General features: G+C 51.3%; 1 protein-coding gene across 1 annotated transcript in view; it reads left to right on the top strand.

Moving 5' to 3' along the window:
* CHRDL2 (chordin like 2) overlaps positions 1 to 16,822 on the top strand; it is a 28,457-nt gene extending 11,635 nt beyond the window's left edge. Inside the window, exons 5-11 of the mRNA XM_065852841.2 lie at positions 1,309 to 1,402; positions 2,477 to 2,532; positions 4,754 to 4,922; positions 5,828 to 6,022; positions 9,015 to 9,197; positions 13,978 to 14,070; positions 15,869 to 16,822. Of these exons, the coding sequence (XP_065708913.2) occupies positions 1,309 to 1,402; positions 2,477 to 2,532; positions 4,754 to 4,922; positions 5,828 to 6,022; positions 9,015 to 9,197; positions 13,978 to 14,070; positions 15,869 to 15,948 (870 nt within the window). The 3' untranslated portion in view covers positions 15,949 to 16,822. The remainder of the gene's footprint in view (positions 1 to 1,308; positions 1,403 to 2,476; positions 2,533 to 4,753; positions 4,923 to 5,827; positions 6,023 to 9,014; positions 9,198 to 13,977; positions 14,071 to 15,868) is intronic.
* Positions 16,823 to 17,952: the final 1,130 nt, after the last annotated feature.

Raw genomic sequence — 17,952 nt, 5'->3', positions numbered from 1 at the left:
AACAGGCTGCCCAGGGCAGTGCTGGAGTCACCATCCCTGGAGGGTTGGACAGACGGACATGAGGTTCTCAGGGACATGGGGCAGTGCCAGGGCTGTGTCTGATGTTGTCAGCTGCTAGAACAGCTGCATGAACAGCTGGTCTAAACCTCTTCAAAAACCGCCCTGAGACCAGAGACTCTGAGATAAATCCTGCTTTTTATGACATCTGCTCTTTCCCGCTTGAGGCAGGTCTTTGCTATGAGCTGCTGGTCAGAAGGAGAAGGAAGGAAGAAGCTGCGTGGCCAAACACTTCTCTGTGCAGCTCTGGACCCCCTGGAGGTCCTTAAAGTGAAGAGCAGGATTTGGCCTGCAGCGACCTCCACCAGATCCTCTCATTGGCCAAACTTTCTTCCTCCCCTTCATCTCCCCTGCACAACAGTTTCGCTTCCTGATGGCAGAAGAAGCTGCTTTGATTTGGTTTTCTAAGGAAGTCCTTGGTTAACCTCTTGGGTTCAGTTGACTGAGAGCTTGGGGATACCCCAAAGAAAATGGCTGCATGGAGAAGAGGACCTTGCTGTTGAGGTCTGGCTGCTACCGGGCTGCTGAACGACCTTTTTTACCCTTCTGCAAAGCAGCAAAAACATAGCTCTGCAGCAAACAGGTGCAAAACCATCGACTGAAGTGGTACTGGGATGCACTGAGGTCAAGATTGGCCTTGACCCATGATTTTCAGCTTGAGTCACTACAACAATGATGTTTTCCAAACTAACTACCAAGCTAGGAGAAGAAGTTCACTGCCCGAACGTCTGTCCATAACGCTCGACCCAGTGTCTTTGTGTGTTTGGCTCTGATGTTATCAAATAAACCAACATAGAAGGAGGGCAGAGCTGCGATGTGACCTGGGTTCAGCATCATGCTTCCCTTTTCCACCCATCTCCTCCAGGTCCTTGTCCTGGGGGATGCCAGAGGAAAGCTCCTTGTTCCACTTGGAATTGGTGGGTGTTATATTAAATTTGGAGCTGTGTGGTGGCTGTTTCAGATCCAGCAGCACTTTTTGGGGAGGACCACTCCTCTCAGGAGCCATTGGTGGACCAGCCGTGCTGGGAGAGGACACCATCCACCGTGTGACGTTCCACAGGGTGGAGAGCATGGCAGGGACGGATTTTCATCTTTCATCAGTCGCTAGGTGATGGGTGATATTTGAAGAAGGACTATAGAATTTATGCTAGTTCTGCAATTTGAAGTGCTGACACCCCAACATGGGGGACATATGGTCCTGTATGACCTTTATGATACTGACAATGTATTTTTTTCGCTCCTGTCTTCTAGGAAGGCCAGATTTACTGTGGCTTGGTGACGTGCCCGGAGCTCTTGTGCTCCTCTCCCCTGTCCGTGCCGGATTCCTGCTGCCAGGTCTGCAAAGGTAACAAGGGGCCCAGGAGCTGCTCCTGAGCAAGGGCTGGGTGATAGAGGTGTTGCCACCAGCTGGCAGGAACCATTTCAAGCCACTTTCGCGTAATTTTGGAAGCCTGTGTTGTAAATCAGGCCACTTGCTCTGTCTGGGTCCCACCAGATAACAAAAGACGAGGGCTCAGTTTGTTTTTCTTGCATGTTTCCCCTCCCACATCTCGTTGTGTCCTACACACCGGCCAGGGCTGAGCTCTTTGTCCTGCCATTGGTGCATCATGCAAGAGATGACACCTTCATGGAGGGCAAAGCCCTCCAGACCACACATCCACCAAGATGGACATAGTTGTATGGACCATGTAAAGATTGGTGTGTGCTACTGTTGCTCCAAGGAAGTTTATAGGCCAGTCAAGGAAAAACAACCCTCTTCCACCCCAATACAGCATGGCAGAGTTTTGCTCCCACAGCTCTGAGTGGGGGAGAAACTCTTGAATTTGCTGCTTTTTCCCCAACTCACACCTGGGAGAGTGAGGAGAGAATCCAGCTCCACATCTCCAGATGGGACAGACTCAAGAGAGAATGGGCAGGTTCGCACCCTGCTGACAATAGAGCCACAGAATAAAATGACTCTTTAAAACAAGCAACATTTATGAAGCTGGATAAAGAATGACCTCCTGCAGGTGTCTCCTCCAATTTGTATTCCTCTCTCCTAATTTTCTTTGGTGCAGCTGGGACGTTTCATTGTCTCAGTGAGAAATGTCTTTGGATTTCTTTTTAATGCCTGATCATTCCCCACGTCTCACAGTCTATCTCCGGGATGTTTTCATGCCACCTAACTTCAGAAGCTACAAGGCCATGTCTTTCTTGGAGCTGAGCTCTCGTTAATAGTCAGTGGGGATAAAAGGGTTTTCGGGATATGACTCCCGTTTGCTTTGGGTGATGTGAATCGCATCTTGGAAGCTCTTGTCTCTCCAGACCTTGCAGGTGGACCAGCACCCTGAGGAGAGCTGCTTTTAGTCAGATGGACCCCAGAAAGCAATTCCTCATCCATGCCCACGGCTTCTCACAGGACAATGTTTTTCCCTTGCAGATGGCTCACAGGAGAAGTCCACGGAAGAGGAACCCCTGCAGTTAAACAGAGGTGTTGTACGTGACATTTGCATTTTAAAACTCAGATTACTGCTTCTAGCAGAGGCCCCTTAAAGAGCTCAAAGAAAGCCTTTTGCCCTTGGCCATAGTCTTCTACAAAGAAATGACCCACAGCAGCTCTGGGGTCTAGAGCACAAGTGTGATGGGAGCGGCTGAGGGACCTGGGGGGTTCAGCTGGAGAACAGGAGCTGAGGGGAGACCTTCTGATCTCTGAACTGCCTGAAAGGAGCTTGGAGCCAGGGGGGTCGGGCTCTGCTCCCCAGGAACAAGCGCCAGGAGCAGAGGAAACGGCCTCAAGTTGCACCAGGGGAGGTTGAGGTTGGATGTGGGAACAATTTCTTCCCCAAAGGGCTGTGGGGCATTGGAACAGGCTGCCCAGGGCAGTGCTGGAGTCGCCATCCCTGGAGGGCTGGACAGACGGACATGAGGTTCTCAGGGGCATGGAGCAGTACCAGGGCTGGGGGAACATTTGGACTCGATGATCTTGAGGGCCTTTTCCAACCAAAATGATTCTGTGGTTCTGTGATTCTAGGAGGGTAGTCAGTTCCTTGGACATGAGAAGCATGCAACCTGGTTTGCAGTTGAATTCTCTCTTGGCGTTGACTCTAGGTGAGGGCTATCAGCACAGGCTGAGACCTCAGACCACCAGGGAAAGACTCTTGTCCTCTTCCTCTGAAGCATCTCTGGTGTCTTTGGAAGAGCAAAAGACCCGTGGGAACTAGAAATCTTGGGCAATTCTCCTCCTTGTTGGCCAACATGGCTGAGGTTGGCCAGTGGATTAAAACAGCTGAGAAACAGGGACAGAGCAGACTCAGAGGTGACCAATAGCCAGATATGACCCTCACCCATAGAGTCGGGTGGTCCAAATATCTCTTTGGGGGCTTTTGCTTCAGGAGATGGTGTCTTCTCTCTGCCCTGGGCTCAAAGGTGTCCTGCCTTCCAGGTGTAGCTCCCACAGAGCAACCAGTGCTGGAGTTGGCCACCAACGTGCTGTCCCCAGGCTGTTTGTATCGGCAGCCCCAGCAGGGAAAAAGTGACTCCTTGGCTGCCGAGGGTTGATTCATGGTGACATTTCAGAGCTGGGTGACCCATGCCAGGTCTGTGGGATTAGGTCACTTAACTGCTGGGTGAAATGCCAGGGTCACACCTCCCAGCACCTATAAAACCTCCAAAATAGACACAAGGGGACCCTTTGTGCTGCACGTCTTGTCCCAGCAGTTTGCTCTTGGAAGCCTGGGATGTTCCTGGGATTTCAGTCCTGCTGGCTGGCAGCCCCACTCCGACCCCCCTGGTACCAGCCAGGTGAAAGGGCAGGATATGGCCCGTCCTTACCTCTCTGTCTAGGTTGCACAGATCATCGTCCTCAGTTTCTCAGGAGGTATCTACAAGTGAGGCCACACCTTCAGTCCTGGCATGAATTTTGGGTCCCTCACATCAAAAAAGCCCTTGAGGTGCTGGAGCGAGTTGAAAGAAGGGAATGGAGCTGGGGAAGGGGCTGGAGCACAAGTGTGATGGGAGCGGCTGAGGGACCTGGGGGGTTCAGCTGGAGAACAGGAGCTGAGGGGAGACCTTCTGATCTCTGAACTGCCTGAAAGGAGCTTGGAGCCGGGGGGGTCGGGCTCTGCTCCCCAGGAACAAGCGCCAGGAGCAGAGGAAACGGCCTCAAGTTGCACCAGGGGAGGTTGCGGTTGGATGTGGGGAACAATTTCTTCCCCAAAGGGCTGTGGGGCATTGGAACAGGCTGCCCAGGGCAGTGCTGGAGTCACCATCCCTGGAGGGTTGGACAGACGGACATGAGGTCCTCAGGGACATGGGGCAGTGCCAGGTGTGAGGAATGATTGGACTTGATGCTCTTGAGGGTCTCTTTCAACCAAAATGATTCTATGATTATATTTCCCTGCTCGTGTTAGTGATGTAGGACCTCACATGCTTCTCTGAGGATATGGGATTGAGCATGGGATGAGAAGGGTGCTGCCCCCATGAAGGTGACCCACATGCAGCATATAGAGGACACCAGTGTGGGGCATTGACACAAACTGTCCAGCAGCCCCATTAGAGGGTGTCAGGCATCAAGATGGCTCGTCCCTGTGATCTCTGGACCTTCCACTCCTGATGGAGGGTGTGCAGGACACTGTATGGCTTTTTCCATCATGCTTTGGAGAGAGAACAACCCAACTGCCTGGGTTTGAGTCCCTTTCCTTTCTCTGACTGCTCGCAGAGGCACTCACAAGACCAGTGCTCGGGGGAAGCGATGGGCAGGAAGCCACCTGGAACCACTGCGTCCACCGTTCTCAGTTCCTCCCTGGAGTTCATCCCCAGGAACTTCAAACCCAAGGGAGGAGGTGGCACCACGGTCAAGATCGTCATGAAAGAGAAGCACAAGAAAGGTAAGGGCTGGAGGGGCCAGGCTGTTTGTCCATAACTTCAGGTCAATTCTCCAAGGAATCTGTTTCAGGAGCAGGTTTCCACCACCAAGTCCTACTTCCCACTCCTCCACAGCCACCGCTCCTCACCCAGCTATCTCAGCCCTGTTGACCCACAGCCCCTTGACTGCATGAATCTACCACTTTCCAGAAAGAGTTGGAAGAAGATTGGTCGTTGGGGTGTTTTGGAGATGTAGGACCTGGGAAGGGAGGTGTTCAGCTGGAAGACTCCACATGGTCCTTCCAAGTTGGTGCCGCATAGGGGCAGGACATTTCTCCTTGCTCCCACCCACCACGGGCTGGGTCTCTCCCAGTTCTTTGATCTTCCTACTGGAGGAGAGAGTGGGAATGTGAGACAAGGAGACAACTCCATGAAGCCAATGGGGAAAAGACAGGTCCCTTCTCCTCTTGAGGGCTCTCCCACCACTGTGTCTCCAGAAGGGCTCCCTCCAGTCCTTGGAGATGAAGCCTTGGAGGAAATTTTAGGACCTTGAAAAATTTTCATGGAGGAGTCAGCAGGTGGCACTCTTCACTGTGCTTCATGCCCGTGACAGCCTCGGAGAGACCCTGGGCTTGCAGACACTTGGAGGCAGGTGAGGTCCTGCCCACACTTACCACTCGCCTCTACCTGAGTGGTTGACCCCAGAAGCCTCCATCTACTAGATCTGGTCCTCCTACCCCATGGCACCTCCTTGGGGGGATGGCTACAATATCCCCGTGTCCACTGCTGCCAGAGGACCATGTTCCTCAAGACAGCAGGGACACCTGTTTCCAAGGTGGCGAAATGTGTTGAGCTCCACCATGCCTTGGGTGTACAAAGAGGAGGAGGATCTATTTCCACCAGCAACTCTTTCCTCTCTTTCCTCCAGCTTGTGTTTACAATGGGAAGACCTACTCCCATGGGGAAGTGTGGCACCCCGTCTTCCGGCTCTACGGCCTCCTGCCCTGCATCCTCTGCACCTGCAGGGATGGCGTCCAGGACTGTCAGAAGATCACCTGTCCCAAGGAGTATCCGTGTAACTATCCAGAGAAAGTCGATGGGAAATGCTGTAAAATATGTCCAGGTAGGTGACATCCCACCTTCTCCTGTACCTGCCAACCGGTTCCTTCCTTTAACCTTGATGTAAAGCCCAGAGAAGATGTGTAGATGTTCACATCACTGGTGGCTTGAATTCACACCAGGTGAGTTCAGCACTGATGTAAGGGTTGGTTCGGCTTGGAGGGCAGCGGGACTGACCCAAGGTGAGGAAGCTGCGCTGATCCCAAAAGATTTTATCTGTTGGGTGAGTGTCATCTGGAGAAAGATGCTCGAGCAGAGACACACTAAGAGTATTTGGAGAGATAGAAGATGCTTTCTAGGGAGAGGGCATGTTCTTTTCTCCAGACTTTCAGCTGGGACAAGAAGTCATAGGGTTAAATTGTGGCAGCTGAAATGTGCGTTGAAAGTTAGGAGGACACTTTTGTGTGGGGTTATCTGTGTCACTCATGGTTTAGTTTCAATGTGCATCGAGGTCCTCATGCCTGGAAGAGGAGGTTTAGGTGCACAACTATTGAAGTGGACCAGGTAGAACTGGGCTGGTACTGGGGCTGGGACGTGGTGGAGAGGAAGGACCTCTTTATTTTCACATTCAATGGGTTTTGGGTCTCAACCGCTTCTTGGCCTTTGGAAAGTGTTTACCTCAAGCCAGGCAAAGATCACAGAACCATTTTGGTTGGAAGAGACCCTTAAGATCATTGAGTCCAACCATAAAGATGTGGCAGGGCATGAGATTTTCTCCTGTTCCCACTGGAGAATGTTTTATGGGTTATACCTCTCTGTACCATCATCCAGCAGTAGATGTTTAGATGGTGGACCACCCACTGCTTCCTTAGAGAGTCTAAAGATACCCATGTCTCTTTAAGCCTGACTGAAGATGCAGCCGTTTCTGGGTGATCTCCTTTGATATACATCTTCAAGGTGGTTTCATGGAGGGGGTGTCACCAGGGGGAACAACCAAGGGGTGTCACCATGTTCAAGAGTTGGGGCAAACAGACTGCAAAATAATTTCAGGTGGGATTTTCGAGGTTTTCCAGCCTCTGAGCAGGGAGGTTCTGGGATGGCCTCCCCGGGGGAGCGAAGGGCAGAAGCTCAGCTTGTTTTAATAAGGTTTCTGATATGTTTATGAGCAGGATTTATGACGTGGTGCCTGGTGGGAATGGGGTGTGATGACTGAGCAGGGCCCTTCCAGTCTTGCATTCCCATTATAGTAGGTCTTTCTGGTTCAAAGTCTGCGACTCTCTCTGCTGGGATCTCTTGTCTGCTCTTCAATCTTCATTTATTTGCAGTTAAACACTCTGACCCAGCCAAAATGATTTTCTTCTTGCTTTCCAGTACTCACAGATAACGATCACACACACATACACACTGCTCAGCCAAGTTACAAGCTTGTCCTTTGCTTCATTGCACGGAGGTTTAATCCACCGTCCTTTTTCCAGGGGGTTTCCACCACTGTCCTCCTCTTCCTCCTTTGTACCCAGTAGCTTGGAGAGAAACGCTGAGCAATTGCTATTTGCAAAAAGGGATCCCAATCAAAGGGGAATTGCTACGATGCTTTGGTTGGGTGGGGACACCATTGGGCTTCTGGGGACAGAGCTGGTGGCCAAGATCCCTCGGTTGTCCCTGCTCTTCCTCCCCAACACTGTTGGCCATCGAGTGGCTCAAGCAAGAAGGTCTGAGGTTCTTAAATATCTGTTGGACCTGCAAGGACATGTGGTTCCTCCACTGTCATGAAGGTGGAGCTGCCTTGATCCATGCAAAGAGCAGCCGTGGAGTGGGTGAAGTTTCACGGTCTGGGATGGAGGTTTTCACCCGTGGTGACAGTGATGAGGGTGGTGGGCTGTGGTCACCCCGCTTCTTGTCACTTTGAGCCTGTAGAGCTGAGCGCTTGTCTTCCCGTTGCTGAAAAAATGCTTTAAATTGGGATTTCCATCCCCTCTTGAAGAAAAGTAGCTCAGGACCGTCCCAGAAAGAGCAGAGGAGGGCAGGATCAGGCCTAAAATAACTGTCCTACTAAAATAAACCCCACGTGTCTATTTATAGCCAGACTTTCTTTCGAGTAGTGTAAAAAGCTTCAGCATCCAAAATGACGGGGAGAACAAGGCTAAATTCAGCAGAGCTGGGCTCCTCCGCATTCCAAGGACCACAACCAAAGGCAATAAATCTCCTTCCAAAAACCGTGGGGGATTCTTAATTACTCCAGATACACAAAGAAAAAAATTAAAAATTAGCAGCTCTCCTTTACCAAGGATGTTGAAAAAGTCACGTCGGGTCCTGCTGGTGCCCCCAATGTGGGTGTCCACACCGTTGCACCCCATGTAGGGTGGGGGTTTGGGCTGGGGCTGAGCCCACCCGTGGGGCTGAGCCGGGCATGTTGCCCAGCCACGGCGTTGGCTCCTGTTCCGCGGGCTCATCCCTTCGCTTTGCTGACGTTTCTCCTCCGGGACGACAACGGGAGAGAGATGGGAAGCGGGGAATTCAGCCTGGGTGATGGCACCAAGGTCTCTGCATCAGGTAGAGGGGATCCAGGTGGAGAAAATGCCCCTTCCCTATCCCCTGCTGGCATAGAGGCCACCAGAATCAAAGGGAATGGAAAATATGGGGATGAGCAGGTCCACAAATCTGTTATCATCCTCCTTCGCTGCCGATCTCAGCGCTGGGGAGAAGACCCTGGGAGCCAGGGTCCCATTCAGAGACCCAACAAGATGCCTTTCCCTTGACTTGAGTGCTGAGATGCTCCTCCAAGCTCTGTCCTGCCCCTGTTTAATCAACTCTGTCCTTGTTCATGTCCTAGACATGAGGAAGGAATTTTTGACTCTCAGGGTGGTGAGAACCTTTCCCAGGTTGGCCAGAGAGGTGGTGGATGAACCATCTCTGGAGACATCCCAGGCCAGACTGGATGGGGCTCTGAACAACTTGAGCTGGTGAAGATGTCCCTGCTCATGGCAGGGGTGGCACTCGGGGAGTTGTCAAAGTCCCTTCCCAACCCAAACCATTCTGTGATTCTTGTTTTGGCCTAGAAACCAGGGTGAAACCCACTGATGAAATAGTCACCACCCGATGTGGCAAGAACCCCAACCGTGTCCTGGTCTACATGTTTGTGCCACCAAGCTCCGAGACATCCAAGGAGATCCTCAGGACGATCGCGATTGAGAAGGAGACAGCAGAAGATGTGGAAATCTACAACTGGAAGCTGATTAAAGGTGAGGACCGTAATGAAACCAGCCAGCAACGGAGGAGGTGTGTGTGGAAACCTGGTGCTTTCCAAGCTTTGTTCAATGTTTCAGGCTTTTCTAGTGGTGCTCCAGACCTCATGTGGTGACTCGAAACCTGCTGACAGCAGGTTGGCTTTTCTGACTCCCCCATTTCGCACTCTTTTGCCGCGGTTGCGTGCAGACCAAGGGTTGAAAACCACTTTTGGCCCCAGTGTACCCCGTCACAAGATGCAACACCATCCGGAAGCACAGCACATGGGCAAACAAGGGAAGGGCTGCTCCTCCAACCCTGTCCACTTCCATGCCAAACACACATGGAAAACACAACAAAAATTTGTTCTGGACATTCCATATTTTTGCTTTCGCTCATTTCCGCCCCCCCAGTCTACCCATCACTGGGAGCAAAGCTGCAATGGTGCACACAGAGTGGGATGAATTACCCCTGGCTCACTTTTTGGATGGGTGGATTTGGATGCTCCTGTTGGGGTCTCCTCCAGAGGTCAAAGCACAGCAAATACGCCACAGCAAAATGCCACCAACCTCTTGCTGTGTCCCCATGCCTTTAGCTTTCCAACACTCTTACAGACTAGAGGAGCCTATCTCCACTAGGGACACTCGGTCCAGTAGATATTTGTGTTGTGTTTCTCTTGCTCGCAGGAAAGGAAGTGGCAGGAAGATGTGCCAGGGAGGTTTAGGTTGGATATTAGGGAGATGTTCTTCACCTAGAGGGTGCTGGAGCACTGGAACAGGCTCCCCAGGGAGGTGTCACAGCCCCAAGCCTGACAGTGTTCAAGAAGAGACTGGACGTCCTCAGACACATGGTGTGAACTGTGGGGTTGTCATTGCAGGGACAGGAGTTGAACTTGATGATCCTTGTGGGTCCCTTCCAACTCTGGACATTCTATGATTCTATCACAGTGCCCCAAACATGAGTCTCTATTGGACAGAATTTGTGCCTTGAGCACTTGAGGTTGGTCTCATCGTACCTATGCCTCCAGCGACCCTCAGCCCCTATAGCTGGGTGTCTTCTGGACATGTGTGGGCAGATATTCTGGTCTCTTGGGTATGTTTGTGTCTCACCTCACACCCTAAGGAGATCTCAGCCCTCCTGGGGCTGTCTCTTCCCAGTCGCCAAGGGTGGACACATGTGGATGGTAGCTGGAGAAGTTAAATCCAGAGATGGAGCCTTGGCTGCCACCGTGTTTCCATCCTCCCCCTCTCATCCTCCATCCTCCACGGTGCCCCTCTCCCTGTCCTCCCCCCTTCATCGGCAAATCCTCCTTCACAATGGCACCTTGTAGCTGGAGGACAGCTCTGAGCCCGCACTGTCTGGGCCCCATCATTTCCTCTCCTCGCTCCTTGGCAGAGGTCACCACCCAAACCTTCTCGCCACCTTCTGAGGCCAAAAGCTTCATGTCTGCACGGAGCTCCCGAGCCCTGCCAGCCAAGGACAGGGGAGGCCCTTGTCCCCGAGGCCAACATAGCTCTTTTGCTTGGCAGAGCAAAGTGTTACTGTTGGGAAAGAGCATGAGCTCAGGCACATATGGATTCCACCTCGCCATGGTCCATCACTCTACCAACAGAGTAGCATGTGTGGAGAAGAGAGGCTGCAAGTCGCGCCTGGAACCCGTCCATCTGCCTTTGTATGGGCTTATGATACCTACGTGGCTACATCTATTTCTGTGCTGGTACGATTTCCTCCACAAGGAAGGAGTTGGGAGGAAAAACCAATGCCAACCCCCAGCTGAAAGCTTTAACCAGCTCACTGGTGGTGCACGACCAACTCCCAGATGAGTTGCGGTGGGACCTTCCCCACGGTTTTTAGGGGTCTGATGACCTCAGAAGTTTTGAAATGTGACTCGCTGGTGTTTTAGAGCAGGAATTATCATGAGGCATGAGGACAACAAAGGCACAGGCAGGATCAGAGAGGGACCAGCAAGGTTTGGAGACTGTCATTGACTTCACCCTGCCTTGCTGGAGGCCTGGGCTATACTTGGAGGTGCAGTCCCCACATGGACCTCATTCCCACATTTACGCTGCCAACCTGTTGATCAGACATTGACCAAAATATTCCTTTCTATCCTGAAAACGTGCAGATCTGAGACCTGCCTCTGTTATCTCTTACACAGTTTCAGCAGTTGATTTTTTTCAGTATTTCCTTGATGTAAGAAATTTCTGCTCCTTTGGTCCTTCCCATAGCTCTGCTCTGGACTCTCTGTCTTTCTTGAAGTGCAGAGCCCAAAACGGGGTGTGGGGCTCTAGTCAAAGGTTGTGTCCTGCTGGAATGGGTCAGAAGTCAGTGGACAGAAGCAGTTATGATATGTCCTGTCCACCCATTTTAGGATGGACAGAATGGCACTGTGGAAGAGCCTGTTTCTTACTTGTCTCTCCAAAATTAGGAAAGATAGAATCACAGAATCATAGAATCATTTTAGCTAGAAGAGGCTCTCAAGCTCATCGAGTCCAACCATTCCCCCACCCTTGGCACTACCCCATGTCCTGAGAACCTCATGTCCGTCTGTCCAACCCTCCAGGGATGGTGACTCCACCACTGCCCTGGGCAGCCTGTTCCAATGCCCCACAGCCCTTTGGGGAAGAAATTGTTCCCAGATCCAACCTCAACCTCCCCTGGCACAACTTGAGGCCGTTTCCTCTGCTCCTGGCGCTTGTTCCTGGGGAGCAGAGCCCGAGCCCCCTGGCTCCAAGCTCCTTTCAGGCAGTTCAGAGATCAGAAGGTCTCCCCTCAGCTCCTGTTCTCCAGCTCAACCCCCAGGTCCCTCAGCCACTCCCATCACACTTGTGCTCCAGCCCCTTCCCCAGCTCCGTTCCCTTCTCTCCACTCGCTCCAGGACCTCAAGGGCTTTCTCAGCATAAGATGAATTCTTGTTGTTTGTTCCTGAAGCAGTACCTAAAGCATAGAATAATGGAATCACAGAACAGTTTGGGTTGGAGGGACCTTCCCAGCTCCCCCAGTGCCACCCCTGCCATGAGCAGGGACATCTTCACCAGCTCAGGTTGCTCAGAGCCCCGTCCAGCCTGGCCTGGGATGTCTCCAGGGATGGTTCATCCACCACCTCTCTGGCCAACCTGGCCCAGGCTCTCACCACCCTCAGGGCAACAATTTCTTCCTCATGTCTGGCCTGAATCTCCCTCCTTTAGTTTAAAACCATCACCCCTTGTGCTATCGCAACAGGCCCTGCTCAAAAGTCTGTCCCCATCTTACAAGCCTCCTTTAGAGCACCAAGAAAGGTGGTAAGTGCCCAACAGCCCAACCACCTCCCTCCATCTCATCCCAAACTTTGCCAAGAATGATCCTTTCTGCTGGGTGAGATCTGCTCACCAGAAAACAGCATCACCCTTTACCAGCTCCATCCCATATCGCCTGTTTGGTGGATGGCAGTCACCCTGCGGCTCTTCGAGCTCTTCTTGTTCATGCTGGATCATCGGCCGCATTCCTCCGCTGTTCCCCAGCTCCTGGCATGTGTCAGAAACAACCCTCCGGGGGCCCAAAGGTCTCAGCCAGCTCTCTGAGGGCTCTTGGGTGAGCGTTATCTAGGTCGGTTGATTAAAAGATGTTTATCTCTTCTGGCTCTTGTTTAAAATATCCTCTTGGTTACTAATGTACTGGAAAGTGCTTCGTCAGCCATGGGGACTATAAGCACACCCTCCTGCTCCTTTCTAAGTATAGACCAGGAGGATTTATTGAACACTCGTGCCTTTCTTGCGTCATTAACAGTTTTATTATCTCCATCCAGTCTCTTCTTTTGTTACTGGTAGGACTTCTTCCCTGACCCACTTATAGGACTGACTTATTAATAGCCCAAATATCCACATATTTGTCTGGGTGTCTTTGACTTCCTATATTAATTTTCCACAGTCTGTAACATCTCATTTATATGGATTACTACCCAGTTCCCGTTCGTTACGTACTCTTCTTATGCGTAATTGCTGCTGGGAATCGGGGAAAGTCTCTTCACCAAATAAGGGGGACCAGGACCACGTTGTCTCTCCCATCTGCTAGCAGCGAGTGGCTGGACACACGGGTGAGAGGTGGGGAAGGATATTCCTAACATACCTGCCTGGTTTGTCACGCGTTGTGAGCGAATACAAATATCATAGCCCTTAATCCCGCAGAAAGGTCGCTTCGCTTGCTTAATGCAGGTTCTGATTTTCTTGGGTCAAACGTCTGAGTCAGGCACCTCCGCTAATGGGACGATGCTGGCACGGACAGAAATATCAATCTCTGCTGAGGTCATTTGTGGCTTTTTTCCTATCCTGGAGAAGTTTCAGGGCTGGGGGCAGAGGGATGGAAAACTTTGGTCCCTGGTTGCTTCCAGGAAAGGAAAACATCTGAGGATGGAGGGGCCTCTGCGGTTGGGGATCAAGAGTGAGCAGAGAGGATGGGGATCCCGTTGGTCTCACCTTCATTTCTCTTATGGTTTTGAGGGAGATGAGAATTCCTCCAGCACAAGATGCTTTTCAGAGCAACAAAATCTTATTGTTTTCACCTGCTTCACGTTGTTGTCCCCGCCGCGTTCTGATTTAACAAGCAGTTGCTGTTTCCAAATGAGATTTCTCCTGGTCCTTGGCCAACTCTGGATTCAACCCCAAACTCCCACCAGGTTTCGGCAGCAGGTCCCATACCAAACCAGGACCCCGGGGCATTTTGTGCAGCCCCATTTTCCATCTCAGGAGAGCACAGAAAAACATGCATCCAAACCTGTCTGAGCCTGAATTTAAGCATCATGGAGTCTGATTCCCTCTACAGGAATATTTCATCTGATCCAGACCAAGAAGATCAGCAAACTGGAATTCAAGCAAGAAGCACGGAACTTCAGGCTGATCACCAGGACGAACGAAGGTAGGGAGAGATAAATCCCATTTCCCTGCTCCTCCAGCAGACCCCGCGCCTCAAAAACACCCGTGTTCTGCTGTTGTTCCGCTGTGTAAATCCCGGCTCAACCATAGGGAAAAGGCTTGGGCAAACATAGCCGGGTCAGGGCTGACCTGTTTTCACATGCGTATGCAACACTCCTGGTTAGCAGTCACATTTTCACTTTACGGTATCAGAAAGGGCAGCCAAGCTTTCTAAAAGTGGATGCACGCTTGTGAAATCCAAAGGCTCTGTCTCTCCAAAGCCCGTAAAAATGTTGGATTTTTCTATCTAATCCATCTGGCGTTACGGGGCCAAAAAAGAAAAAGATTATGCAAGGGATTTGAAAAAAATAAACTCTTGAAATATTATTTTTTTTTTTTTTTTAAAAGTCATTCTTAATGTTCTTGGATGTGCGTAAATGTTACAAAAAGCAGGAATGCCAGCGCGCATGCCGAGAGTGCCTGCACGGAGCAAAACTGCTGCGCTGCCTCTTTGCTTGGGGTGGTGTTGGAGTTTAATGGGTCGAGTTTGGATCGGAGCCGCTCCGGGATCGTCCGGCACCCCCGGGTCACCGGTTCAGCCGGGAGCGGGGCCGCTGCCCAGTGCATACCAGCACACCCAGTGCCCCAAGGGGGGTGGAGATGTGTTTTCACCTCCAATCCCTCCCAGACAACAACTCTTGAGCAAACCCTGGGGGGATTTTCAAGCCCCTGCTCCCAGGTTGGGTTTCACACCCTGATGGGGTCGCCAGCACGTTCACCCTTCTTCTTGCCTCAGTTTCCCCAGACAAACAACCCTGTTGTTGTGAAACCATCCCTCTGCTGTTGCCACAAGTTCTAGGAAAGCATTAGCCGGTGATTTCTTCACAACAGGAGATTAATTCAGCTAGAAAATATGCCCCCCCCGGGGATGACAACATTAGGGCTGCAGGATCCTCGCCGGGATTATGGGGGAAGAGGCGACCTGGAGCGAAAGCACCTCCTGCAAGTATGAGGATGCTGATGTCTTGGGGGAGCAAGGAGAGCGATCGGGATGCTTTGTGCTCATTTTTTGGGGTGTCGCCCAGCTTGCCCCAGTGCATTTGCTTTGTAGGGAGTCTGCAGCTCATTGATGAGGCTGTGGTGGCATCTGTTGGGGGGTTTTCTCATCTTGCAGCAGGATCTTCACCAACTGTATGTGGTTGCAAAGCCCCACACAAAGAGCCAAGGCTGGGGCAGCAGCAGATAAATCAGTATAAAGAGGGAGGGTTTAGCAATCCACCGCAAAGAAATGAGGCTGATAGATGGGAGGATGGAAGCAAACCTGCCCATGGCCCACAAAATGTGAATTTTAGCTTTCTGATGATCGGAGACAAACAAAATGCTTTTCCCCCCTGAGAGACAGAGTCAACCCAAATCCCGAACACGCCGGGGAAGACATGGCCCTAACCTTCACATTAAAGCCCCTTTGAGGAGGCAGAGTGGGGGATTTATCCCTGTTCCTGAGCTCCTTTTCTTTTGAGAACATGCAAGTGCTTTCCAGAGAAAGCGCTGGAAATGCCATTGATTGTGCTGTTAATTGCATTGTGGGACGTATACAGTGTCCCTTAAATACCTTTTTAATTGCAAGATGGCAAGGTCTAGGATTGAATTATGGGGCCACTGATGAGCTGCTCTGGCCAGCGTTGCAAGTAGATGTCTCCCCCAGCGTGATCCTCCAGTGTGGAGATGCTACACATGGTGTAAGTTGTGTTTTCCCTCTCCAAGTGTAATTGCCAACGAGTGTCTTGTCTCTGCTCCTCCAGGTCACTGGAACATCTTCCGAGCCCAGACGTCAGAGCTGAGGATGACAGAGAGCCCAGAGAAAGAGACAAAGAACTTGTAAAGGAAATAAAACCCCAACAAACTTTAACCTAGCTATTGATTTATCTACACACACACACACACATACACATATATACGAAAAAAAAATGCATTATTAAATAGACTGGCACAGCAATAAAGGATACACTAGTGCAAATTACAGAAACTCCAGCAAATGAACCAAACTGAACCGCGTTGAAGCCGCGGCCGTGGAGGTGCCTCTCTCCAGAGATCCAAAGGTGTCGATGGTGCGGAAGGAGGAAGGGGACACGGCAGGAACGTGAGACCTGGAGCGACGTGAAGAGGTGGGACACGTCCCTGACACCCCGACAGTTCTGAAGAGCATCAGGAGCTAGCAGCAAAGCAGAAAATGACCATGCTTTTTACCACCACCGCCATAAAGATGACCTGCAGGGAGAGAAAAATCATCCTTATTTCCTCTCTTGTGATCTACAAAGGGTTTCTTTGGCTGAATGCCCTCCAAAGGGTATTTCTTGAAAAATCTTGGGGTTTTCTCCTCTGTTGCAGCTGGGAGGATTCTTTTCCCTCCTTTGCAGGTCACTTCAAGATGTAGTTTTTGGGAGGACCCACCTGCTGACAGGGTCTGAGACCCCAAACACTGCTCTAAGGTCGCTACTAAGCATGTTATTATGCAATATACTTATATATATCCTACATAATATCTACTGGGCTGTATTCACAGGAGGGGCATCTCCCAAAGGGCAAACAGGACCATTTCTGCAGTGTGGGGAGGAGGGTGTGCAGCAGCATCACCCTCCCCCTGTCTGGAAATAGCTTTGGGGGATTTTCAGGTTGTTCTGGTACATGTATTTATCCCTGGTTTCTTGTTTTATTCTGTTTTGATAAATCTATTTATTTGGAGATCGAAAGCTGTCTGATAAATCTGATTAAAGCGCCTTCTTGATTCAGCCTCCTGTGCCAGCTCTTCTTTCCGTGTGGGGTCTGTCTTATGACTTGGGGACCCCTATACTGGTGGCATGGGATCCCCATCCTGGTGGGGTCTGATCCTCATCCTGGCGGGGTCTGATCCCCTCAGGAGACACCTCAGGGTTGGGATGCAGGATCGAGGTGAGCAGAGAACATCCCACAGATGCTTTGCTCATCATCAGGGGATCATCCCGCCCCGCTTGCATCTGTTTTTGGGCTAAAAATGCAGATTGGAGCTGTCAGCGGGCACAGGGGTCAGGCGAAGGTTGGGGCCAAACCCAGGCCAGGAACCAGGAGGTCTTGGCGTGCTGGACAGGAGCCCAAACAAGCTGCTAAGTGAGTGCAGGTGCTGCCTCTTGGACACGCAACCGCTCACGTGGGGCTATAAACAGATTGATGCGAGCAGCTCTCACGCTGGGATGGCCGTGCCTTCTTCTCTCTTCGTTATGCTCCAAAAAACAAAAAAGCCAGGGGTTGCTGCCATGCAATGTGGATGAAAAACAGGTCTGTGGCTTCCATCAAAGAATGGGGAGAACGAACAAAGCTGCAGTGGACCCCCAGGAGGAGCAACTGGGGATAACTGGAGCAGCTGGTGGACACCAACCTGGCACCGCTCACCACAGCCACGCGATGATCCAGGAGATGGGGTTAAATTTATCCAGGGAAAAAAATCCCAGTGACGTTTTGGGTATTGGGGGTGTCCCCTGTGGTGTGGGGCAAAGGGAGGGGGCTGAAGCCACCTTCTCGCCCCATCACCATCTGCATGACCACAGTGGGGAGGATGCTGCCAGTCCCCAGGCAGAACCTGACCCCTCACTCATCAGCCTAATTAATGCTCCCTGGTCTGCTCTAACTGAAGTAGAGCCAAGGCCCAATTTACATTCGTTTACCAGAAGTGGCAGCACTTGAAATGAAGATGCTCGGTTGGGTTCCTGGGGACAAAAACAGCACAAAACCTGCACTGTCTGGCTCAGAGGAGGTTTCCTGCAGGTATCTATAGATTACTGAGTCCAGTATAGGTTATGCTGAGCCCATTAGAAGTTATACTGAGCCCATACAGGTTATGCTCAGCCTATAT

This window comes from Patagioenas fasciata, chromosome 1 (genome assembly GCF_037038585.1).
Source record: "Patagioenas fasciata isolate bPatFas1 chromosome 1, bPatFas1.hap1, whole genome shotgun sequence".
In the NCBI taxonomy this organism is placed as follows: Eukaryota; Metazoa; Chordata; class Aves; order Columbiformes; family Columbidae; genus Patagioenas; species Patagioenas fasciata.
Note: the sequence above shows the minus strand (reverse complement) of the source record. Positions and strands in the feature narration are given on the sequence as shown.